The 25,688-nt window shown below is 44.0% G+C and overlaps 1 protein-coding gene across 8 annotated transcripts in view; it reads left to right on the top strand.

Moving 5' to 3' along the window:
- The window catches only part of LOC138753667 (uncharacterized), a 159,402-nt gene extending 137,348 nt beyond the window's left edge, over nucleotides 1–22,054 (top strand). For 5 of the 8 annotated variants that reach the window (XR_011351345.1, XR_011351342.1, XM_069916927.1 and 2 more), the window contains one exon: nucleotides 2,616–2,825. Coding sequence is in view for 1 of the 8 variants with exons in the window: in XM_069916930.1 (XP_069773031.1) it covers nucleotides 21,205–21,216 (12 nt within the window). In the remaining 7 variants the exon portion in view is untranslated. Of the gene's footprint in view, nucleotides 1–2,615; nucleotides 2,826–21,204 lie in introns of those variants that run through there. The other 3 variants (XR_011351350.1, XR_011351346.1, XM_069916930.1) reach the window with 1 other exon arrangement.
- Nucleotides 22,055–25,688: the final 3,634 nt, after the last annotated feature.

Here is a 25,688-nt window from a genome sequence, read left to right as displayed (position 1 = left end):
CACTTGAGAGGTAAAGGGCAGCTGGTACCAGATCAGGAAGATTTGTTGGGTAAAATATATGGATAATAGATTAATATAACCAGGAGAGGGAAGGGGGACAACAATAGATGTGAGATGCTGAGCTTCACCTCTTACCTCACTGAGGACTTCTGTCGTTTTAGACACAAAGTCAGCAGAAACTTTCAGGTGTCAAGTTGATGTCTAAACCTCCATGTTGTGAGCTGAAGCACATGGCAAAGCATTCCCATCTACTTAATCACAAAAGGGTAACAGTGAACTAGTCTGTGCTTCTAACATCCCTAGTTGCAGAGCAGGACAGCAGGCAATGTAAAAAAGAGGGAAAATGAGTCCAAATTGTAGTATTGTTTCAGCATATTAGTGACCATTTGGCTTATTTGGTCACAAGCAATCTGCTGAGGAATTCAAGGGTCACGTAGCATCAGTGGGAGAAAGAGAGATCTTGGGGCCAGAATTCTTCATCATGACTTGGTGAGGGGTTCCAGCCAAAAATATTGACTATTCTTTCTCTCCCACTGATGCTGCTTATCCCACTGAGTTCCTTCACCCAAATCCCAGCATCTGCAGTCTCTGTGTGCCACCTTGTTCATTTAACCCAGTGGTTTTCAAACTGCCCCCTAAACTCAATATTCTACCAGAAGCAATCCCTATGCCAAAAATGCTAAAGGTGGGATGTGGATGGAAAGAAAAAGTTTGAAAACCACTGTTTTAATCATACCTAATTGACTCATTATGTGCATGGTTTCATAACTCCAAAGGAAATGGGCAATTACAATTTTTCTCAGGCAAAATATTTCAGTAACAGTTGGGTCAAGAGCAGTGGTTCTCAACCATCCCTTCCTACTCCCTTACTAATTACAGAGCACATATGGCATAGGGATTGCTTAAGGTGGAATATGAGTTTCGGGGGGCAGTTTGAAAACCAGTGTGTTGAGGACTCTGCAATCTGTATTTCACATGTTCTGAGCTACATGCAGTTAGACAAATGTGGCACTCAAAGAATCAAACAACTCCAAAAGAAAAAGGAATTGTGTGACAACATCCCTATCAAACAACACATTGCTCTTCCTAATGTTAAATACCACAGCACAACTAATTGTCAGGAAGAAACAAAGTAAAAAAAACACTGTCATGCCTGCATGCATACTCCTACATCAGTCTCCAATGGATGGAACTCATTGGGTGTGATAAGGGTGCAATTCTCAATTGTAGCAAAATGTCAGAAGCTCTGAGTTTGTTGTAGGGATCAGTGGAGTGAGGGGCAGCTTCACTGGAATCAGCAGGAGGACCCCAGCTAAAAAAAAATGGTCAGAGAGCATTAAGTTATCCCACCTCCGTGAATGCACACACTACAGAGCTAGTGGAGCTCAGACTACATCCTGCCAACTATCCAGCAGACCCATACACAAATGTGCCAGAGAATCTCAGCAGCTCACACAGCATCCATAGAAAGTAAAATATAACCAACATTTCGGGTTTGGGTCCTTCATCCAGTATCTTATACCTAATGAAAGGCCCAGCCCCAAATCTTTGGTTACTGTTCACTTCATATGGATGCTGGGTGGCCTGCAGAGATTCTCCATCATGTTTTTGCAGTGCACTCAACCCCAGAATCTGCAGACATTCTTGCCAGACCCGTCCTCTTCTCATTTTTTATATGAGCTCATCTAGAGTAGTGAATCCTTCCTATCTGCCGATAGGCGTCTGGTCTTCTCAGAATTTTTTTACTGGTTGATTAAATCTCCCTATAGTCTCCACTTTTTGAAAGCCAATTACATCAATCTTTCCTCAAACTTGAATTGACACACCTTAGCAACATCTTTGTAAATCTGCACCACTCCATCTTTTGTGCCATCATATCTTCCCTGTTGACAAAATGATTCTTTGCACATTGCCCTAACTTGACTGCTTCAGAGGGAAAAGGGGCCCATAACATGATTGCTTCAGAGGGAAAGAGAGCCCCTAAAATTGACTGCATCAGGTGAGGCCAAATTTGGAGCATTTTTAGGTGTGCAGTTTTGATCACCTAACTACAGGAAACATATCATTAAGATAGAAAGAGTGCAGAGAAGATTTACAAGGATATTGCCTGGACTTTAGGAATAGAGTTACAGGAAAAGGTTAAACAGGTTAGGATTTTATTTCCTGAAGTGTAGAAGAATGGGTGGAGATTTGATAGAGGTATTTAAAATTATGAGGGGGATAGACAGATTAAATGTAGAGAGGCTTTTTCCACTGAGGGTAGGTGAGATACAAACCAAAGGATATGGGTTAAGAGTGAAAGGGGAAAAGTTTAGGGGGAACTTCACAGAGAGTGTGGAGGGAGTGTGGAAAGAGCTGACAGTTGAAGTGGTGAATGCGGGCTCAATTTTAACATTGAAAAAGAATTTGGACAGGTACATGGATAGGAGAGATATGGAGGGCTAAGGACTGGGTGCAGATCAGTGGGATTAGGCAAAAAAAATGGTTCAGCACAGACTAGAAGGGCCAAAGGGGCCTATTTCTGTGCTATCGTGTTCTATGGTTCTATGCTTCATGCAAGAGACTCAGGATCTAGTGACCAGCAAATAAAATCAGTCGCTCTTCTTAATTTTCAGCAACCAGTTTAATAGTGGTTTCTGCAACCTGAGATGCAGAAAATGCAAGGCCCATGGTTTCTTTCCCCCTCTGACTGCAGTCTAGACCAGAGACACTGTGCTCTTGGAAAGCAAGTGGACTTTTTTCAGGAAGAGTCATTAATGGAATCTATCACTTTTGGGAAGAATCTATTGTCCTGGAGTCTTGTGGTGCTGCACTGAAACAAGGGAAGAGATATGGAGAAAGTGAATAAATCATGAAGAAAAATTGTTGCCTGATGTTCCATTCACTGGGCTAATAAAAGAAATCCACATTAAACATAGCTTTGGCTGATATGGCAGATATTAAGTTTAAGAATAAAACTAAAAGTATATTACAATCAAATTGACAGTTAATAACTATACTAATGCCAACAAAAGAGCAGGCTTGAATGCCAAAGAACCCCATGCACAAATTTACAAGAACATGGGTTTTATTTCACCCACATACACTTTCCTCCTGACTTCTACTGGGAAACCTATAATAGATCAGGATTGTAGTCATGAATAAATTTATGAAGGAAAAATATGTTCTTCACATTTCAATTACTTACCCCAAGACCTACTTAATCAAAATGAAAGAGCCAAATGTTCTAAAACTTGCTAATGGTGAACAATTATTGCTAAAATATTCAATAAGAATGGGCATCTGAATGTTCATTTTAAATATAGCCACATAAATTGAAGTATTTGTTGTTAATGGTGTAAAGAATGCTACAGAGAAAGTTCTTATGTAATGCTAAATATTTCTGGGGGGTATTTTGTCTATAATTAGAAAATAATCCTGCTATTTCAGAGCCCATCACTAATTCAACAACTAGACACCATAAAAAGCAAGAAATTTGTATTAACATGCAATGTGCCTCCCAACATTTCACGAAAATGAGCTAATACTTTTAATATTTTTATAGAGCAGTTCATCTTCAGGAATTGAGAACCTTATAGTAACACATTACTTATGTAATATCTGTAGATTGTTTTTAATGCCCTTCGTGCATCCTTCAGAATGACATAACCACTAACAAGATAAAACTGTCAGTAAGAATTTCCCTCCATGCATCCAAATAGAAAAATGAAAATATGAACCATCCCATCACTTATGAATTACCCTTGATTAACAGTGACCCAAAATAGACCAGTCAATGCATGGTTGCTGCATCTATTTACATTCATATTGTCCTGTTAATTGTATAAAATCTTCTATGGTGCTTTACATGAGCACATCCAAACAGAATTTACATTAAGCCAAAGGAGATCATTTGACTGATGCGCAAAACTTGGATTAAAGAGCTTCCAAAGGAGCATTCAAAGAGAACAAAAGCAGCAAGACTGGGGAAGTGATTAAGGGACAGAATTTGAAAGCTATTGGCCTGTGCAGCTGAGATGACACAGAAGAACAGAGCCCCAAGCTTGATGGAATAGTGATACCTCAAAGGTTAGCAGAGCTGGAAGACAATGCAGATTAAAAAGAGGTGATGTGAAGCCAAACTGGAGTTTTAGATTACCTCATATTATGGTGGAAGATGAGAGGCAGACAAGGCTTGCATTGGATTAGTCAAATGTTGAGATAGCAAGCATGGATAAGAGATTTGGCAACAACTCTAGCATCCACATCACACTTCTAGTGACAACGTCACACCTCTAGGATCCACATACACCTCGAGTGTCCACGTCACATCTCAAGCACAGTCATTTTTTTTAATGGCAGTCCTGCCATCATGACTCATAGAATGAATCAATAATGGGTACAAGGTGCAGAAGAAGAAAAATAAAGAAAATAAAAATCATCTAATTGCTGCAGCATGATCTCTCAACTCATCGGTGTTGTGAGAGCATCACTGCTCCAAGTTCCAACAGCACCTGTTTTTAAGGATAACTTTGCTCATTTTGTCATATCCTGCAGCCACATTTTCAAGCCAAATTAAAGCCATTGAAATATGCAAATCGATAAATGTCCAACATTCCATGAGTAATTTCAACACAACATTAGCTGAAACTCAGAAGAAACACTGTGAACTGATGTTCATTTCACTGGGATTTCACACAAAGCCACAGTGGAATTTTGGTCATCCATGTAGTAATTGTATCGCAGAATATCTGAATCAGTTAGAACTCACTGCAGTCATATAAACAGTAGAAGGAGACATATAAACCATAAAGTGTCTTTGAAACGAGATAATGATCAACGTAGGCCAGAGATTGTGCAGTGATGGTGAAGACATGTTCTTTGTAGTCCTTCAGGAATATATTAATTATTTTTTGGAAAACAATTTGAACAATCTAATGGGTTCGGTCTAGATCCTTGATCTATCTACGATTGTAAAATAAGAAATCAGAAGTTATTTCCCACTGGTGTTCCAACATTTCCCAAAATTGAGAGTTCTTTTTTAAGACTGTAGACTTTCCAAATCTCTTTAAAGTCTCTAGTCAAGGGAAACAAATAAATATCCTTAACGTTTTAGTCTAAGATGTTAAATTAATGCTTTTTTTCACCTTTGTATTTGCTCAGTGCTGGTGTATTCTCTGTTTGCTCAACAGCACAAGATTTTAATAGAAGAATTTAATCTTCTAATGGAAGCCAATTCATCATGCATAATGCTGCACAATATAGACTGGAAGAATTAGGAAGAACACTCAACTCTCACAATATGACAACAGTGTATTGCTAATTAATGTCACAGAAGACATGTTGAATTCAGGTCAAAAGAAGATAATGATTTCCTTGGAGCTTTTCCCTCCTGAAAACACCTCTGAGAGAAATGTGGAGAGCAAAATCTCAGTTTGCTTTTCATTGGTGCCCAAGATGAGGAAGTCATATTTAGAAATGGTACAAAGCAAATAAATTCAGGAGGAACTTCATTTTACTAATAGAATGGTAAATAGATGTAACAGTTTGATGAAAATTCATAATTAATCTCAAGGAGAAACAGGACCACTTCTCAGAATCAGAATTTATTGTCATGAACAACTCAAGAAAATTTGGTGTTTTGCGACAGCATCATAGAGCAAACATTCATATTATAAGCATCTTACAACATTATTATATAAAAAAAATAGTGCATGAAAAGTAAGGCAGTGTCTTGGTTCATTGATCATTCAGCAATCTGATGGCAGCGGGGAAGAAGCTGTCCATGTGCCGCTGAGTGCTCATCTTTAGGCTCCTGAACCTTTTTTCTGATGGTCTTCTTCTCTTTGGCTTGGCATCATGGACGAAGATTTATGGAGGGAAGGGAAAAGGGCATGGTCTGGGTGGTGGGGGTCTTTGAGGATACAGGCTGCTTTTTTAAGACACCTCCTCATGTAGATGTCCTCAATGGAGTGAAGTCTGGTGCCTGTGATGCCACAGGCTGTGTTAACAACCCAATGGAGTTTATTCTTGTCTTGAAAGTTGGCACCTCCATCCCAGACAGAGATGCAACCAGCCAGAATACTCTCCATGGTACATCTGTAGAAATTTATGAGAGACTTCGCTGGTGAGTCTTGTGATTGCATCAACGTGGAGGCTCCAGGGCAGATCATTGGAGATGTTGACAACCCAGGAATTTGAAGTTCTTGACCCTTTCCACTACTGAGCCCTCGATGAGGACTGGGTCCTGTTCCCCTGACTGCCTCCTGAAGTCCACAATCATCTTCTTGGTTTTGCTGACATTGAGCATTGATGTTACACCATTCAACAAGCAGATCTACCTCCCTTCTGTACACTTCCTCATTGCCATTTATGAATCTGCCGACAACTGGGGTGTCATCAGCAAACTTGTAGATAGCATGGAATTGTGCCTGGTCACACAATCATGAGTGTATAATGAGTAGAGCAGTGGGCTAAGCACACATCCTTGGGGTGCACCTGTGAAGACATTGTATACTGACTGTGGTCTTCTGAGGAGAAAGTCAAGGATCAGTTGAAGAAGTGGGTAGAGGCCTAGAGTTTGTAGCTTCTTGACCAGAGGGAATAATGGTATTGAAGCCAGAGCTGTAGTCAATGAAGAGCAATTGTGTTTTTGAGATGATCCAGGCTGAGTGGAGAGCCATCGATATTGCATCAGCTATCAAGCAGTTGTGTCGATAGGCGAACTGCAGTGGGTCCAGATCTTTGCTTAGGTATTTGTTAGTTCTGGTCATGACCAGCCTCTCAAAGCATTTCATCATAGTAGAAGTTAGTGTTACTGGGCGATAGTCATTGCGGCAACTCACTCTACTCTTCTTGGGCACCGGGATAATTGTTGCCATCTTGCAGCAGATAGGAACCTCTGACTGCAGCAATGAAAGGTTAAAAATGTCTGTAAACTCTCTAGTTGGTTGACTCAGATTTTCAGTACCCTGCCAGGTATGCCATCAGGGCCTGACAACTTGTGAGGGTTTACCCTCTTGAATGATGTCCTGACATCACCCTCAGTGACAGATATCACAGAGTCTTCAGCCTTTTCAGCGATTTGAGTAGGCACTGTTTGGTTCTTCTTCTCAAAGCGGGCATAGAAGGTGTTCAGCTCATCATGTAATGAAGCATCACAGCCTTTTATAGTGTTCGTTCTCACTTTGTAGGCTGTAATGTCCTGCACTCCCTGTCATAGCTGGTGTCTCTCTGTCTCTGTCTCTATCTTACTCCAGAATTGCCACTTAGCTTTAGAGATAGTCATACCTGGGCTTCTTGCAAAGATCCTGATCCCTAGCTTTAAATTCCCTTCTCAGCTCAGCAGGCTGCAAATTCTGATTCATCCAGGGCTTCTGGTTGGGGAACACCCAGTATGTGCACATGGGCACACACTTATCCACATAGGTCTTAATGAAGTCAGTTGACACCTGTTGCATATTCATTCAAGACTAAGAATGAGTTCTTGAATATGTTCCAGTGCACTGATTCAAAGCAGTCCTCCACCTCCCTCGACCATACTTTTGCCATCTTCATCACTGATGCTGTAGTCCTCAGTCTCTGCTTGTACAGCCAAGTGATCAGACTTACCAAAGGGCAGTCATGGTAAGGCTCGACATGTGTCTTCATGGTGGTGTAGCAGTGGTCAAGTGTGTTGGTTACCCTGGTCTCACATGTGACACGTTGGTTGTAGTTTGTCAGAGTCTTCTTCAGATTGGCCTGATTGAAGTTCCCCCACAATGACCAGGAAGGCATCAGGATGTACAGACTTATGGCTGTTAATCACAAAGCTCAGCCCCTCCATTGCCAGCCTGGGGCGGATTGTTCACTGCAACCACGATGATGGTGGTGAACTCCCTCGGCAGGTAGAATGGGCATACTTGATCACCAGATGTTTCAAGTCAGGAAGAGCAGGACTGCACCATGATGACAACACAAACACGATCTTCTCTGGTTTTTCCAGACATTGGTGTTCGGTCAGTGTGATGGAGGGTGTAGCCCTTGGGCTGCAGCTCCGTGTCCGGAAGGTCTGTGTTTAGCCATGTTTCTGTAAAGCACACATCACCCAGCACGCCCTGATGTCTCTCTGATAGTGGAGTCTTGCCTGAAGTTTATCAAGTTTGTTCTCCAAGGATTGTACTTTGGCCAGGAAGATGGGAGGGAGCGGAAGCCTCAGGTCCTGACCCCTCAGCTTGACCCGTTGACCAACCCCCACTCCACGTGGTCGGGTCCTCTTTATCTGCCCCATGGGTCCGCTGCTGGAAGTTCCCATGGGTGTTTAAATGGTCCGTGCGCCGTTTACAAATGAGTCTCACAAAAAAAAAATTGAGTAGTTGGACAGGAGGGAGAGTAGATTTTCCCCTGAATGCAACAGTTTGTACCTTACTGTCACTTGACCAAGATTTTGAATAATTTATAGCAATCCTAAATATCTGAGCTATTCTTCCTGAGCTATGGAGTTTCGTTTTGGAAGAGCCCTGTTGTCTAATTCTTGACAATGAGGTTCCTTTGTGCGAAAAATAATCTTTATTTTAATTACAGGCTGACCAAAAGGATAAAATAACCTCTCCCCGTCTCAGGTCGAGAAACAGCTTGTAGCGTTGAAGAGCTGAACAATAAGTCCTGGGGAAATAATAATCACCAAATCACCTCTCGTTTTAATTTTGCCATTTAAAGACGGGAAACTCGTGCCTAAATAAAATATGACGCTGTGGAAGTGTCACGGTGGATAATGTTAATATTTCTGAAAAAGCCCAATATTTATTTTTTCCCCCTATCCGGGCGCCAGTAATTATTGGCAAGCGATCAGATGTCGCATTCACACATGTCGCAGCGTTGTCAGGGCAGAAGAGGACCATTGGGAGGGAGAAATTTGTGCTTCACTCGGGACTCGGAGGGAGAACAGGGGTAGGAGAGTGTGTGTGTGTGTGAGGCTGGTGCGGAAATGGACCTGTTGGGCCAAGTGCCCTGTGTCCGTGCTCCAAATTCTACGGGAGTTCGCCGTCCTGAACCGAGGCGCTTGGTGGCCAATCTTCAGCGGCCATTCATTCTCGCCCCCCGCACTGTCCACAGCTGGATGATGACGCTGGCCCAACGGAGAATTCCCAAAAGAAAGCATTCCTTCTTGTTGCCCTCCCCTTCCCCCGCCTCCAAAACAAAACAGGACTGGAGAAATGGAGAGGCGGGGAGGTGCTCCCCCTCCAGAGCGGGCTGTTGATTTAACAGCAGGACGGACGCGCCGAGAGCTCGCCATCAGACCGGGCACTGCTGGTGAAAGGACGGCGTCTAACTCGGGTCTTCCAGCGTGCAGATCGCGGCACGTTTTGCATCAATTTATTCTGCTCTTTTTTGGACCAAAATATATATATCCCATGATCCGATAATCCCTACATTTAATCTCAAACGACAATCGGAGTTAAATTATTCGGTCAGCGTTGGTGCCACAATCCTGTCATTCACATTGCTGCAATCCTCTTAAATCCCATTTCTATTCACTTTGCATCCCTTCGCCGTTCACCACCTTCTGGGCTTCTCGCAGGCGAGCCCAGGATGACACCAGAGACTGAAATGCTGTGATGTGGTCGGGGTAAAGCAGCTAATTCACTGCTCGGGAAGAAGACGCGCACAATAAAGACCAGGTTAAGAAAGAACTCATCCCGAAGCCGGGTGGGGGGAGGGGGGGGGAGTCTTTCTCAATACAGGACTGCCGCCGAATTACTGTGCGGATCTTTCGCTGCCTGAAGCTCGGGTTCGTTCACGACAATGTATCACCACCCCCCCCCACCCCCCCCAACTCCCCAAAGCACCAGACTCGGGATTGAAGAACCGTAACCGATGTACAGTGGAGTTCCCCAACAAATTCCTCCCCAAGTTTTGCACTGAGCACAATTCTTCGGCTGGCGCTCTTGGAATGCGAGAACGACCAAAAAAAACCTCGCAGTCAGGAAGCGTTTCGATTGCACCGTAAAGCCGGAGTTTGGCTGCCAACACTTCACTTACTTTGATGACTCGAATATCCCGGGTAATAACCGTAATATCCCGTAATCCGTAGGATCCTGTCCTCGATGCTGGAAACACCGTTCGATGCAGCCTTGACATCCATAAAGGACCGGGAGCACTGCTGATCTTGGGAGGACGAAGGAGACAGATACTTCAGCTGATTCAGGTGCAGACTTATGTCCGACAGTCTCCGCATGGTTTTGTGAGTGAGCAGGGAGGGAGCTGCTACCGACAGTCTCTGCTGTCGGAAAGATCATCCCCTCCTCCCACACTCCATTACAGCACCATCATGTCGTGGGGGCAGCTCTGCTGCTACCTTGCAAACCCAGCGCAGTGTCCCACACCGCGGGCGGCAGCAGGTTTGATGCACAGTGGGAGGAAGGAAACGCAAAGCCAGCAGTGCTATTTGCTGACACATTTAGAGCCGGGATTGCATTTTGTTAAACGTAATCCTTTTATTTGAATTTTTAAAAATGAGTTGCATCAAAGATCTGCATCAGAGATGACCGAGTGCACAGTCTTGCACCAAATCGCCCCCTCTATATACACGCACACATGCTACTCTGTCGGGAAACCTGTGCAAGGGTTTCGAGTATTTGTTTCAAAATGAAAAGTGACGTTACCATTACATCCAATGAGTGTAGCAGAGGAGACCCTTCACTAAAAGAATTTGTTGCAGAAATTGTATGTTTTTAAATGTCAAGTTAATTTCAATTTAAAGTGGCAGGTGTTTAAATCTGAAATTTTCAGCCTGCCTCGAGCTACTGACTAGAGTAGACAATCCGGTGTCCACAATGTTCAAATGAGATCAGATGTCCTCGCTGCAGATCTTCTTTCAGTCCTCAGGAGAGACCCCAATCTTCCGGCCACCTGCAACTTGAACTCTACACCACACTCCCATTCTGATCTATTGGCTCCTGCTCTACTGCGCTGTTACAATGTTACCCCAACACACACTTGATGCATTTCTCCAATGCTGGAGAAACTCAGCAGGTCAAACAGTGTATGTGGCAAAGATGAAAATACATAACTAAGGGCTCAAGCTGCCAGTAACGTTGGTTATATATCTTTATCTTTGCTATATTAAGCTCTCTAACGCTAATTAAAACCAGTTACTAGGTTGTGGAAAAGTAACTCTGACAGTGATCCTGGTTGTGGTGGGCTGTTAGCCAGAATCAGACACACGCAAGGTAAAGACTGTACAACAGGCTTTAATCCACAAAGACTTCCACAGAGCCAGGCTGGCCCGGAGGGTGATTGATATCCGACTGGGTGGGGCTTGATCCCTTCAAGACGACTGATTGGCTGCCAGCCAGGTGTTATCCTGTCCCCTTACACTCCTGCAGGTACAGAGGTTGCCCCCTGCAGTAGGCTGGTGGTGTACCACCACATTCACCCCCTTCTTTAAAATTGTCCCGGGGGGAGGGGCACAGTAACAAGGAATCGTACCCCCTATATACATACAATATTTACAGGTTGAGATTGTCCGGTGGCCTCCGGGGTCTCTGTGACCGTCGTAGGACTGGCTCCTGGTCACTGGTCGGAGGGTAAGTGGGTGGGGGGCTGGCAGCAGGGGTCTGTGTGACTGGTGTGGTGCTGCGCAGAGGGGTGGCCAGGGGGGCCAGGGTCGACATATGAGGGTCGTATTGGATGGGTGGGGCGACAGGTTCACTTCCCAGCACTGAAGTGGGCCCCTGATGGTCAAGGAGTTCCTGCATGCCCCATAACTGCCTGGGGATGGGGATGTATGCCCGGTCAGCGTCATCCTGGGCTGGAGGATGGCGTGGTATGGTGGGTGCTCCTGCTGGTGCCAGGTCCCTGGTTGAGATGGTGTCCTCCCTGCCACTGCTGAACCTAACATAGGCGTAGTTGTGGTTTGCATGTAGAGGAAGACCTGCTCGACCAGGGCTTCGGCTTTCTGTTCGTGCTTACACAGGAGCACAGGTCCCAGGGACGTAAGCCATGCTGGGAGGGACATTCCAGTCGCCGACTTCCTGGGGAATGAGAACAGACGTTCGTGAGGTGTCTCGTTGGTAGCCGTACACATCAGCGACCGAATGGCATGGAGCACCTTGGGCAGGGTGTCCTGCCAGTACACCATGGCCCACCCTTTTGACCTGAGAGCCAGGAGAACTGCCTTCCAGACCACCCCATTTTCGCGTTCCACTTGCCCATTGCCTCTTGGGTTATAGCTCGTTATGCGACTGGTCGCAATTACCTTCGCTGTCAGGTAATGGTGCAGCTCGTCACTCATGAAACTAGAACCCCCCCCCCCCGGTCACTGTGGATGAAGGCAAGTTAGCCGAACATGATGAAGATCTGCCCCAGGGCTCTGATGACAGTGGCAGTGGAGGTGTCTGGACAAGGGATAGCAAAAGGGAAGCGTGAGTACTCATCCACTACCATGAGGAAGTAGACATTTCGGTTCGTGGAAGGCAGGGGCCCTTTGAAGTCCACGCTGAGACGCTCGAAAGGCTGAGTAGCCTTTACAACATGGGCCTGGGGTGGGCGAAAGAAACGGGGTTTACACGACAGGCCTCGGTCATGTCCCAGACGTCCTTGATGGTGTACGGCAGGTTCCGGAACTTAATGAAGTGGTACAGCCTGGTGACACCCGGATGGCAGAGGGACTCATGCAATGCCTGCAGCCTGTCATCATGCATAGATGTGCAGGTGCGAGAGAGGGCATTGGGGGAGTCGTTAAACTTCCCGGGGTGGTACTGGATGTCATAGCTGTAGGTTGCCAGCTCGACTCTCCAGCGCAGGATCTTGTCGTTCTTGATCTTGCTCTTATGTGTAGTGTTAAACATGAATGCCATGGCCCGCTGGTCCGTGAGGAGGGTGAATCTCCTGCTGGCCAGGTAGTGGTGCCAGTAGCGGTCCGCTTCCACAATCGCCTAGACCTCCTTTTCAATGGCGAAATGCCCTAGCTCGGAGCCGTGGTGGGTACTGGAGAAGAAAGCGACAGGGAGCTCCTCTTGGTTGAGGATAGCGGCGAGGGCTACCTCAAAGGCATCACTCTCCACCTGAAAGGGGGAGTCCTCATCCACAGCCTGCATTGTGGCGTCCGCGATGTCTTGCCTGATGCGGATGAAGGCCGCCTGCACCTCGGGTTGGAGGGGAAAAGTTGTAGCTTGGGCCAGTGGGCGGACTTTGTCCGAAAAAGAAAGGGACGCACTGCGAGTAACAAGAGAAAAGGACAAGGCACAACCTTCCAGTGTTGTGGATAGTGTAGGTTATAAGAGGATATAGATAAAATGCAAAGTTGGGTGGAGAAGTGCCAGATGGAGTTCAATCCACATAAGTGTGAAATGATGCATTTTGGAATGTTGAGTACCTGTTTAATGGTAGGATTCTTAATAGTGTGGAGGAACAGAGGGATCTTGGGGGGTGAATCCATGGATCTCTCAAGGTTACTGCACAGGTTGATGGGGTAGTAAAGAAGGGTTATGGTATGCTGACCTTCATCTGTCGGGAATTGAGTTCAAGAACCCTGTTGAAGTAATGTTGCAGCACTAAAAAACTCTGGTTAGACTACACTTGGAATATTGTGTTCCGCGGTGGTCGCCTCATTACAGGAAGGATATGGAAGCTTTGGAGAGGGTGCAGAGGAGATTTACCATGATGTTGTCTGTTTGGAGAATGTGTCTTTTGAGGCAAGTTTAGCAGAGCTCAGGTTTTTCACTTTGGAGCAAAGAAGAACGAGATGTGAATTAATAGAGCTTTATAAGGAGGAAAAACCCAACACCCAACCCCAACCCACCAATTTTCCCCTGCAACCGTGTCTGCCTGTCCCGCATCGGACTTGTCAGCCACAAACGAGCCTGCAGCTGACGTGGACTTTTTACCCCCTCCATAAATCTTCGTCCGCGAAGCCAAGCCAAAGAAGAAGAAGATAAGATTATGAGAGGCATAGATAGGATGAACAGCCAGCATCTTTATCCCAGGGCAAAAGTAGCATATACCAGAGGACATCTATATAAGGAGAGGGGAGGAAAGCTTAAGGAAGAAGTCAGGGTCATTTTTTTTTACTAAGAAAGTAGTGGTGTCTAGAATGTATTGCTGGGAGTGGTGATGGAAGCTGGTACAATAGGTACATTTAAAAGTCTCTTAGAAAGCCACATGGATGCAAGAAAAGAGGGTTAAGAGTGTGAGGTAGAGAAGTTTTGGATCGGCTTATGTACAGGAGGTCAGCACAATATTGTGATCCAAAGGGCCTGTACTGTGTTATAATGCTCTATATTCTGTAAATAACTGTGGGATAATTAACCTCAAATTTAACCGAAAAAAATAAACTGAAATTCTCACACAACCTGTGGAAATGGATTTCATCATTGCCAAAGCTTGACCTCGCAGAAGAGAATTACATCTGTGGCCCTCCTCTTAAAAGTCTCCAAATTAATTTGTAAAATAACTCAGACATCAAAGGTGCCAAGCAACTTGCCCCTAACGGGACCAGTGTTTTAAAAGGGAACCTGATAGGGAAAATGATATAGTAAGTCTGAACTGTAACTTAAAATAAAATTATTCCTTTGAGCAAACAGCTATTTTCAATTTGATGAAAAGAAATCAGATATCGTTTTGATTCAGAAAAAGCAGACGCCCAGCTGTAATTTTTCTTCAGTGGTGTGAATATCTCTTGTGACAGATTAATGGGGGAGAAAGTTCCATGCATACCCACTCTACAGTGAGCATTTTACTTTTGATTTATTGAGACTTCAATAACATAACAGTGGACAGATTCAACCAACTCCTAATGAATAAAAGTTAATTTCCCTACAATGTAAAATATATTTACTGAGGTAGCCTCCACTGCTTCAAAGGGCAATAAATTCCATAGATTCACTGCCCTCTGGGAAAAACAGTTCCTCCTCATCTCCATCTTAAATCTACTACCATGAATCTTGAGGCTATGTCCCTGAGTTCTGGTCTCACCCACCAAAGGAAACCTCAATTTTATCAATACATTTCATAATTTTATGTTTCTATAAGATTCCCTTTCATTCTTGTAAATTTTAACAGATGCAGTCCCAGATTATTCAATCTCTCCTCTTAGGTTCCCCCCCCCCCCCCCTCATCTCCAGAATCAACCTGGTGATGAGGGGGGTGATGAGCCAGTGATGAGCCAGTGCATCCGTTCCTCAAATAAGTCAACCAGAACCACACACAAAACTCCAGATGTAGCCTCACCAGTACTTAATGCAATTGCAGCATAATCTTCCTGCTCCTAAATTCAATCCCTTTAGCAATAAAGGCCATCATTCCATTTGCCTTCTTGATAGCCGGCTACACCTGCAAGTCCTTCTGCATGTCAGCATGCTGCAATTGCTTTCCATTTAAATAATACTTTGATCTTCCATTTTTCCTCCCAAAGTGGATAACATCATTTTACTCCATCTGCCAGACCTTTGCCCACTTATCTATCCATACCTCTCTGCAGGCTCTCCGTATCCTCTGCACAATTTCCTTTTCCACTCAATTTGGTGTGGTCAGCAAACTTAAATACACTACACTCTGTACTCACAGAATTCAGATGTATTGTCGGAGTACATAAGTGACATCACATACCACCCTGAAATTCTTTTTCTGTGGGTGAGACAGAATGACCTCTTATTGGTAGTGCAAAAAGGCTGTACACAGCGTACGCATGTAAACAAATAAAGAACTGTAAACATATAACAAATGTAAACAAACTGACTGTGCAATACAGAGAGAATTTTTAAAATTAATAAAGTGCACAAGTATGAGTCCTTCATTGAGTTCCTGATTGAGTTTGTTGTTGATGAGTCTGATGTCGGAGGGGGAGCAGCTGTTCCTGAACCTGGAGGTGTGAGTCTTGTGCCACCTATAGCTCTTTCCTGATGGCAGCAGTGAGAGCGTGTCTTGGGTTTAATGTTTGGTGCTGCTCTCCGATGGCAACCTTCCCTGTAGTGGGGAGAGTTTTGCCTGTGATGTCCTGGGCATCCTCCACTACCTTTTGCAGGGCTTTATGCTCAGGGTATTGGTGTCCCCATACCAGACTATGATGCAGCCAGTCAGCACACTTTCCACCACACATCTGTAGAAATTTTCCAGGGTTTCTGATGTCATACCAAACCTCCGCAAACTCCTGAGGAAGTAGAGGCAACTGACGTGCTTTCTTCATGATGCCATTAGTGTGTTGGGTCCAGGAAAGATCCTTTGAGATAGTGTCTCCCAAGAACTTAAATTTCTCTCTTCCAGATCATTTATGTACTGTATAGCATGAACAGTTGTGGGACTGACCCCTGCGACACATGACTCAACACTGATTCCAATCAGATAAAAACCCCTGTATCCCAACTCTCTGCTTTCTATTGGTTAACCAATCATCTATCCAAGTTAATACATCATCCCCACCTCTATGATTCCTTACCCTCTCTATGTCGTTTAAGGGATTTATCGAATGCCTTCTAGAAACCCAAGTAAACAGCGTCCATCTGCACCCCTCTACCTACCATGCTCATTATATCCTCAAAGAACTCCAGTAAACTTGTCAACAGGACCTCCCCTCCCAATGCAAATTCCTTTGCAGGTCAACTCAGATGTCCAAAACCCAGGCATCAGGCAGGCAATACAGTCTTTGGGGCAATCTATCCCTGCAACAGAGAACTTTATCTATTCCCCTAACTATATTATCCCCAATTACCACTATATTTCTCTTCTCTCCCCTTCTTGAATGGCTTCCTGAACCACATTCAGTTTTTAAACTATTAAACATACATCAACATAGTGATGTAATGCAATAGCAGGAGGTGAAGAAGCTGGACGATGATTGTTGAAAGCCAATGAATAACTGAGCTTTTGAACAAATAGACTTGGTGAGGTGGATTGGTGAATGCTGTAAAAGACTGAAAAATGACAACTGCCTAAGGGCAAAGTTTATTCCACTGATGATTTTTTTTCAGAACAAAGAAATGATCAGAGGAGATAAAAGGGTGTTACACGATGAAGCTCACAATTCTGTAGGAATATAGGAAGAACATTTTTGAGGTGTGCGTTAGTTTGGATGATATCAGAGACTTGGAGCAGCGTAATGGGTGGAGTGGAGCAACCAGCAGAGCCAGTTAACCCTCAGAGATACCATTTCCTACATGTAGGATAGGAGGTGGACACTTGGCTGGCCTGTGTGACAGAAAAATCATCCACAGGTCACGTTGTCCCCAAGATGACTGTGTGGAGACAGTCAGCCACTTCTTTGCAGAATGCAGATTTGCTAAAAGTGTGTGGAGAATGATGCAACAGTCCTTGTCACAGTTTGTCCCCGCATAACAGAGGACTCTGATTTGTGGGCTGTTCCCGGGGATGCATGCAGAGACAGTCATCAAGAATTGCTGGAAGATCATCATCTCGGTGAACTGCCCAAAACCTGTTGGTCTTTTGCACACCAATGGGTGCATTCTAGATTTCAAGTATATGCGCTGAGGGACACACTGAGGCTTGGAGCAGCTAATGTGAAGGTGCTGAGGGGAAGTGAATGGAATATTACATTAAAATAGGTTTACAGTGTCAACGCTAATAAGTGAATTAAATGTGAGGAGTAAGAGCGTTATAAAATCTGCAAGAATGTCAAAGAAACTGATAATGAAGGAAAAAGTAATCTGCGAGAGAACATCAGCAAAAAAAAATTTGAAGAGAAAAGTATGGAAAATGTATGGAAAAAGGTAGAATTGAGGTATCGTAACTTTGGGCCCCAGGAGAAATACAGAAAATTACAAAGGGTGTGTGGCTGAGAACACCAGCTGAGGTATGACACAGGTGGCTCTCTTGAGGCAAATCATTACACTGATTGTTGGCATATTGAAGCAATGATAAGGTGCCTGGATAGATATGGATCCAACCTATATCACAACTGGGTGCAGCTTTCAAGGAATGCTATCTGCTGATGGAGTAAAGCATGGTGTACACCACATAGGCTATGGAGAGAGAAAATAAACAGGGACTTAAAAATAATTTTTGTTTCAGCCGATGCTTGAGTAAGAAAGTGGCTGTGCAATGGGAAAATCAGGTAGGCGAAGAAGCAATCCTGAGCGGCAGTCTGCTCATCAATGCATCCTCCTCAAGCATTCAGTGATTGAAAGGACACATCCCTGGAAAGTGCAGCCTGACTCCTGAGTCAGAATATGTGGCTGAGCAACAAAACATACTTTTCAAGTCATCAGCATCTCCAGACAGAAAAGAACCCAGAGGGTTATACCACAAGCAACCAGAATTTCTGAGTCTCCATCTCTCCAAAGTCCCAGAGCTTTGTTCTCATGGCTGAGGGACCTGGTACTTGTTATTCTATGTTCATCTTTTGCCTCTGGTTATTCTTCCTTTGCAAAGAAATGGTACATATTAAATGATAATGGCTTAGAAATTGTAATGAGCCTGAAAATGAGCAATAAAATTTCCCTGTTGGGGATGGGAAGGGTTCTGATAAGTGATATTCTTTCATTCAAAGTCCTGGATGATATCCATGTCCAAATAAACTATCTAAAAACCTATCTCCACAGATCCCCCATTGCTCATTGAGGCAATATCCAGGTCTCTCCAATGAAAGGGAGACCACACTGGATACAGTAGATAGCCCATGCAGATTCACAAGCGAAGTGCTTCTTCACTTGGAAGAACTGTTTTGGGTCCCAAATGGTGGTGAGGGAGGGGGTGTGGGAGAAAGTGTAGCACTTCTATGGTCACAGGGGTAGATTCCAAGGGGGAGATTGGTGGAAAGGGAGGAGTGGATGAGGGATTCACAGTGGGAATATTCCCTGTGGAAAGCAGAGAGAGGAGATGAAGGGAATATGTGTCTTGCAATGGGATCACGTAGTAGATGGCAGAAATGGTGTAGGATAATATGTTGGATGTGGAAGCTGGTGGGATGATAGATGAGGACAAGGGGAATCCTGTCTTTGTGCACGTGGGGCAGATGGGGCCAGTAAAAATGTGCAGGTATATCTCAGTATAATTTTCATGTGCTTTCCCCATATCCCTTGACCCCCTGAAAACCCAGAAGCCTATTGATCTGATTGGATGAAGTCAAGAATTGAGCATTCACACCCTTAGCCTGGAGACATTTCTACTCATCTCAGTTCCAAACGGCATTTTCCCTGAGATTTTGACCTCAGTTCTGGAGTGCTCACCCAGGCAATCATTGTCTCTGCATTCAGCCTGTTGGGTCTGTAAGAATTTTGACAATTGCAACAAGATCTTTTTTTCATTCTTCTGAACTATTGATTCCCAAGTAGTGGGCCATGGTGCATTTCCATGTGGGCTACGGAGACTTCCCAACCTACTGAGGTCAGGATGGGTCTGAGGTCATGTCTCAGTCCTCCCAGGTGACCTTGAGTGGAGTGGAGAGCAATCTGCCACCGAGGTCAGTGAGATCATATGGCCATCTCTTAGTTTGGTGCTCACCACTCAGTCACGGTTCCTACTAGAGCTCCACACAAGACGGATTCTGACTGATTCAGAAGTATGGTATGTTAGACTGGAAGCTAGGTGGGCCTCAGACCAAAAAAAAAACACTGTTCCAAGCTCAATCGTAGACAGGCCTCATGTACTTCAACTCTCCTCACATGCACAGCCACTATCATTGGAACCAGTCTAATTAATCTTCAGTGCACTCCTTTTATTGCAAGGTTATTAAACCTGAAAACTATACACTATTGTCCAAGTGTAATTTGACAATATAAATGCTGCAAGACCTCTTTCCTCTTGTACTCACATCCTCTCACATATATCTAACTTACAATATCAGAATTGCAGGATTGCAGTATTTCTAAACAAAAATTATTGAATGGTCCTTAAAACTTTGTGTTACACTGTAATATTTCTGAATTAATGTATTTTAGAGACATCTCATGATATCATACTGAGAGGTATGGGTAATACAAGAGTGTCTTTCCTTTTCTTGAATATTGCAGCTCTGTGATTCTGACTGGGCAGCCTATAGCTATTTTAGATGTGACCTTCCATTACTTTGTGCCACTATTTTCCACTCTCCCATCAATGGACCACCAGTCAGGAATGGGTTTTGGTGTCCTGCAACATAAACCTCTTTCACACTTGCAAGTGATCCCAGGAATCAAATGCCAATTGGCCTTTAAAGTGGCAAGTATGAAAGTTAAATCAGTTCAATACTGGTGTCTGATGCCGTCATCTCATGCCGGGGATTGACGGCCTCGATCCCTAGTACAATCCCCGGCATCTACAACACCGGCATTGCACTCAGACAAGTGTGAAACAGGCAATTGCATTGTAGGATTGAAATGACATCATTTTTTTGTGTGATCACGTCAAGTCCTGGGTGGAAGTGTGTTGCAGACGTGCCGGAGTGCAAAGGTAATGCAGATACTCCTCCTCCATCTCTGCTCTGAAGTTATAACTAGCAGGCACATGGGCTGGGCTTGTTAAGTGCTGTGAGTTATAAGATCTGAGTTTATTTGGGTGGACTTTAAAGAAGTATAAATCAGTGAAAAAAGTTAAAGGAAAACAGAAAAAAACAATGGCTTTTACAAACTGGGGTGATAGGGAGGTGCAGCAACTCCTCACCCTAAGGTTGGAGGAGGGATCTGGATTATGAATTAACACGCGCAATTAAGGATGGGTGATTTTATTAGGACATTGCAGCAAAGCTTCGGGATCTGGGGTATCAGGAGGGACAAAAAACAAGTTAAATAACATTCAAAAGGAAGCTTCACCAGGTTACGGACCATAATGGGAGGAGTGGTGCAGACCATTGAGACTGGCTTTATTTTAATCTGGCATACGACATATGGGGTACAAGCAGGCAAGCGACACCACTTGGCCTTGTAGGCAACCTTCAGGCTCGGAGGAGGGGGCAGATGCGCAATCCCCTCAACCTAGTTTGCAACCTGAAGAGGAGGAGGATGAGGAGGAGGATGGGTTCACGAACCAGATGCCCCTTGTGCCTCGTCCCCCACAGATCCATCAACCACCCCTGGTCCCTCGTCTGCTCCTGGTGCTCTCCCCTCCCCCAATACCTCGACTCCCTCCCACTGCCTCATCCCCTGCCAGTACCTTGGCAGCTGACCCAAGATCAACTGGTGATAATACAGGGATCACACCTCTTGCTGTACTGGGAGTTGGTAAGCCTTGTAATTAATCTGTTCAAAGAAAATTCTTGTTTGAATTAAAGGTGAGGGCATGGCATTTAATTCACTTATTTGTCTCACCAATATCCAGGAGCCAGAATGAGGCAGAAACATAAGGAGCCCACGAAGAGGCAGGAGGTGGCAAATGAGAGGCGTGTGCTCTTATCTGAAATAGACCAGATGGACCAGGAAAGAGAACGAGACAGAAGGGAGAGGCAGTCTGAGATGGTGTAGAGGCTGATGCAGGAGCAATGACTGGCACAGCAACAGAGCAAAAGACAGGAACATGCCACTAACAGACTGGAACGCCAGACTGAAAATGATGGATAACACGCCTGATAACGGAGATTCAACAGGAGATGCAGGCAGAGACAGCAGTTATAACCAGACTTGCCTCATCAATCGAAGTGATTGTGTGAGTCCATCCTTGGCCCTCCACCATTCAGTCTCCTTCCACCCTTGGCAGGCCTCCTGCATCCTCCTTCCCCCCAGCCTCCCCATTATTCCAACTATCCTCTGCTACCATGATGCCATAAGCCTCATTGCATACCCCTCCTACCGTGCACCACCATCAGCCCTCCCCATTCCATTCTCCTCCCTCTTGCAAACCTACACAGCCTTCCCTTTCCCGCAGCCGTCTTCCATCTCCAATGGTGCACCCAGCCTACATGCCAACCCTTATCAACCCCTCAGGTGGGACACACTCATCACCGGTGGGTGCTGAGACTGCAGCTGATCAAGCCATTATTGGCCATTATCTCAGCTCCTACATTCACCTGCTGGAGGATGAGGATGAGAATGTCCAATGATCAGTTTACATCCTTCGTTTTTCTCCAAAGTCGTAATGTTTACAATTCTGTAGTACGTTGAAGTAATGTTGAAGGTTAATGTGAAGGAAAAGTTGCCAAAAATGTTAAAGTTTGTTTCAAGAAATTTTTTCCACTGTCTTTATTGACAATTATTGACTATGTTTACATTAATGTTGTACATAAAGTTCCAGTGGTTATTATACAGTTTTTTTTTAAAGTTCGTATTTAACTGTTGCACTATGTTCAAAGATGAGCAATAAATGTTATTGACCCTTAAAGGATTAGACTTAGTCATTACCCTCACTTCCACACAGGACTTCCATAATAGCCTCACATATGGCCTGCGGACCACGGCCTGTGGCACCTCTGTAAGGGACACTTTCTGGAGATGGGAGATCAGAGACTTCAGCTCTCCACTCTTCCAGGAAGTGCTCTTTGTTAAGCCTAAAGATATTATGCAGCGCACAGCAGGCAACAGCTATGTCTGACACAAAGGCGGTATTAGTATCTATTCGTTTGGACAGGCACCTCCAGCGACCTTTGAGACAACCAAATGCATTCTCCACAACCATTCTAGCGGAGCTTAGTCTGAAGTTGAAATGTGCTCTTATGGTGATCAATGATGTGATGTTGTGTGAACCCCTTAATCAGCCATTAGGTGGGGTCCCCGATCAAATGCGCAGGTATTTCCACACCATTCACAATTCTGGAGACCTGTGATGCAACCAAATCGAGTGTGTGGGTGAGAAAAAGCTGAAGGGATACATGGGCAGCATCAACTCAACAATGGCATGCATCATGTTCAAAGCTGGGGTTTATCACAAACCACAGGATCACCTGCACTTGTTAAGGTATCATAATGCACTTTGATAGAAATCACTTACGTCATGGTGGAATAACTGACCACCTGTATCTTCAGCAGTTGAGAAGATCGCGAGCATCATGAGTGCGACCTGGCCAACCCGCATACACATCCGTGAAGCTACAAACACAGAGGGTTTCAGCTGGAACCACATAATGCTTATATTTTCAAGTGGAGATAAATGCCAATAATGGAATGATCAACCTTACCAGCAGTTATGGTCGACCACAGCTTGGAGAACGATAGAGTGCCATCCTTTTCTATTGTAGTAGGATGCTGGATCATCCTGTGGGGCAATGATGGGAATATGTGTGCCATCTATGGCACCGGCAAACATTGGATAACCACCCCTTCTTTCAAATACCTCTATAGTCTCCAGGAGAGGCTCCCAAGTTGGCAGCCCTATGAAACGTGGCATGAGGTATCTTTTCACCGCAGCGGTCACCTGCCTCATCAACGTGAATACAGTGGAGATACCAACACCAAAAAGCACACTGATGGAATGATACTCTCCGAGCGTGGCATGCTACAACAAGTCTGATCCGTGGTTCCAGAGGATTTTTGGCATTTTATGTTTTTACACTTCAAGTGTGGCCCCAGTATCCCAGCAATGAAATCGAATGTGGCACAAGTCATTTGTAGATTCTCACGCCACTGGGCATCATCGTATTTTTCAAATACCAGAATATGGGTCCCTGAGATCTCTCCCTCTTTCACATACTTCTGCTATTATGCACCCGTTCAAGATACTTCATTATAACCAAGAGCATTTTACAGTGGACTCTCAGCTCAGCCAACCTCTCCTCCTCAAACACTTCACAGGTTATACGCAAGAGATCATTAAAATTCCACTACCTGAGATCAGGAGTTCGTTGCCTTTTAAGGCCAGGCACTCTGCAACGACTTGCAGATAAGGGAGCTGGTAAGATCTGACTGTGTGGTGATGGATTCAGACATCTTTAGGACATCCAAAGCGATCTGTCTGATGGCCGCCACTGTACAGAATTAGATGACATCACTTCCGTTTTTAATATATGCCGCATCATCCAGACACTTCTGATTGAAGGTAGAACAGATCAAACGCCAGGGATAAATCTTGCAAGTGTGAAAGCATTCAGTGTCCCAATTAGGAGTGGTCTAGTACGAAAGGCCAAACCCCCATTCCTATCCCAGGACACTGAACGGCCAGTTAAGTGGGACGCAAGTGTGAGAGGGGCCAGTGATTCAGTGAGGCCAACATATCTGATCTGACAGCTTTAGATCAGCCATTCTCAACAGGGACCCTATGGCCCCACTGAGGACATAGCACATTTAAATAAAGCCTTGCTTTTTTTTCACCTCATGTAATATCAATATTTTTAATGTTTTGTTTTATGTAGTCAGTAGAAGAGAAGTACGGAAGAAATCAAAATGTGACTGCTTCTCAGGGCAGGGGGGCCCATAAACTTTGAGCAGAGTCTAGGAGAGAGCCATAGCCAAAAAAAAAGGTTCAGATAACCTTGATGGATCTGTGGGGGACGAGGCACAAGGGGCTTTAGATCATACAGATAACTGGATGCCTTGTTACACCATTCTGCTAATGAGTTTATTTAAACTACATGCTGGATATATACATCAGATAAGGGTCTCTTCCAAGGGAAGGGGAATAGAAGTATGATTCTATTGGTAATTTCTTATAATTAACGCCGTAAATAATGTAGCGAACAATTGTTGAAACAAAACTGATAGTTTACAAAGATTGCCACAAAATTCAGCCCATGAGGAAATGTTTTTCAGGGGCCTGAAGCACAGAAATAATTATTCTGCTTGTCAAGCCCCAGTGCCGATCTGAAGTTCAGCAAATGTTGCCATCATTTGTCTTTCTGGAGCTAGGGTAGTTACAATACCATTAGACTGGTATGATATATTGTATTAATTGTCAGTATCGTGCATCAGGAAGACGAGAGTTAGGTTGTCTGATGAGAACAGATGAATATTTATGTCTCATGGTTAGACTGTTTTCAGGGCATAAATGGAATTAAATGGAATACTTCTTTATTTTGATAAATCTTGTCTTAAGAATTTGTGTGGAAAAATAATTCACAATAAAAGTCACAGACAATGACTGTTAGAAATTATACTGAAGTTAATTTTGTTGCATCAATGTTGTCATTAATTAATTTACATTTAATTCAAATAATATATTACTTTAAGCATGTATGCAATATTATACATTTTAACTATCATTTTATACAAACAATAATATTTCATATTATTACAGAATAAGTAAAATACATTATAATTTGAAACATTAGTCATGCAGAAAATGAAACCATCCCTCTTGGGGCTCTGCAATGTTCTGCATGGTGTTTTCTTATCATTTGCACTATTCTCGAGTTCTGGCAGGTCCTCAACTATGTAGCGTATTTTATACTGAACGTAGATGAATACTTTGACAATTATTGCCAATAATTTTAATTGCTTTTGTTACAATTAGGCCAATCTATTTGTAATTAATAAATGAAGATATCACAATCTATCTTGACATTAATATGTTTATCAAATCATTACCTGCCCTTACCTGGTTCCATCTGACTATCACCCACATACCTATTCACCTGGCTTTCTAGATTCATTTTTCTGCTCCCTCCTCATCTTCCTCTGGTTCATCCCTCCCTTATCAGGTTCCACACATCACCCACCAGCCACTGTTTCCACCTTTTCCCTTCCTCCAACCATTTCCATCTGTCTAAACTAAGAAAAATGGAAAGTTATGCAGTAGGGAAATTCTAGCGTTATTCGAGTAGCTGTAGATTTCTATGTTCTATGATCTTCCAACCCCACTTATTTATCACCATTAACACTTTCCCCTCCCTCTCCTCCACTGAGTCCATCCACCCATCATCCTCACTCACAATCCTCACT

Source organism: Narcine bancroftii, chromosome 2 (genome assembly GCF_036971445.1).
Source record: "Narcine bancroftii isolate sNarBan1 chromosome 2, sNarBan1.hap1, whole genome shotgun sequence".
Taxonomy (NCBI): domain Eukaryota; kingdom Metazoa; phylum Chordata; class Chondrichthyes; order Torpediniformes; family Narcinidae; genus Narcine; species Narcine bancroftii.
The sequence above is the reverse complement of the archived record's forward strand: the minus strand, read 5'-3'. Positions and strand labels throughout refer to the sequence as shown.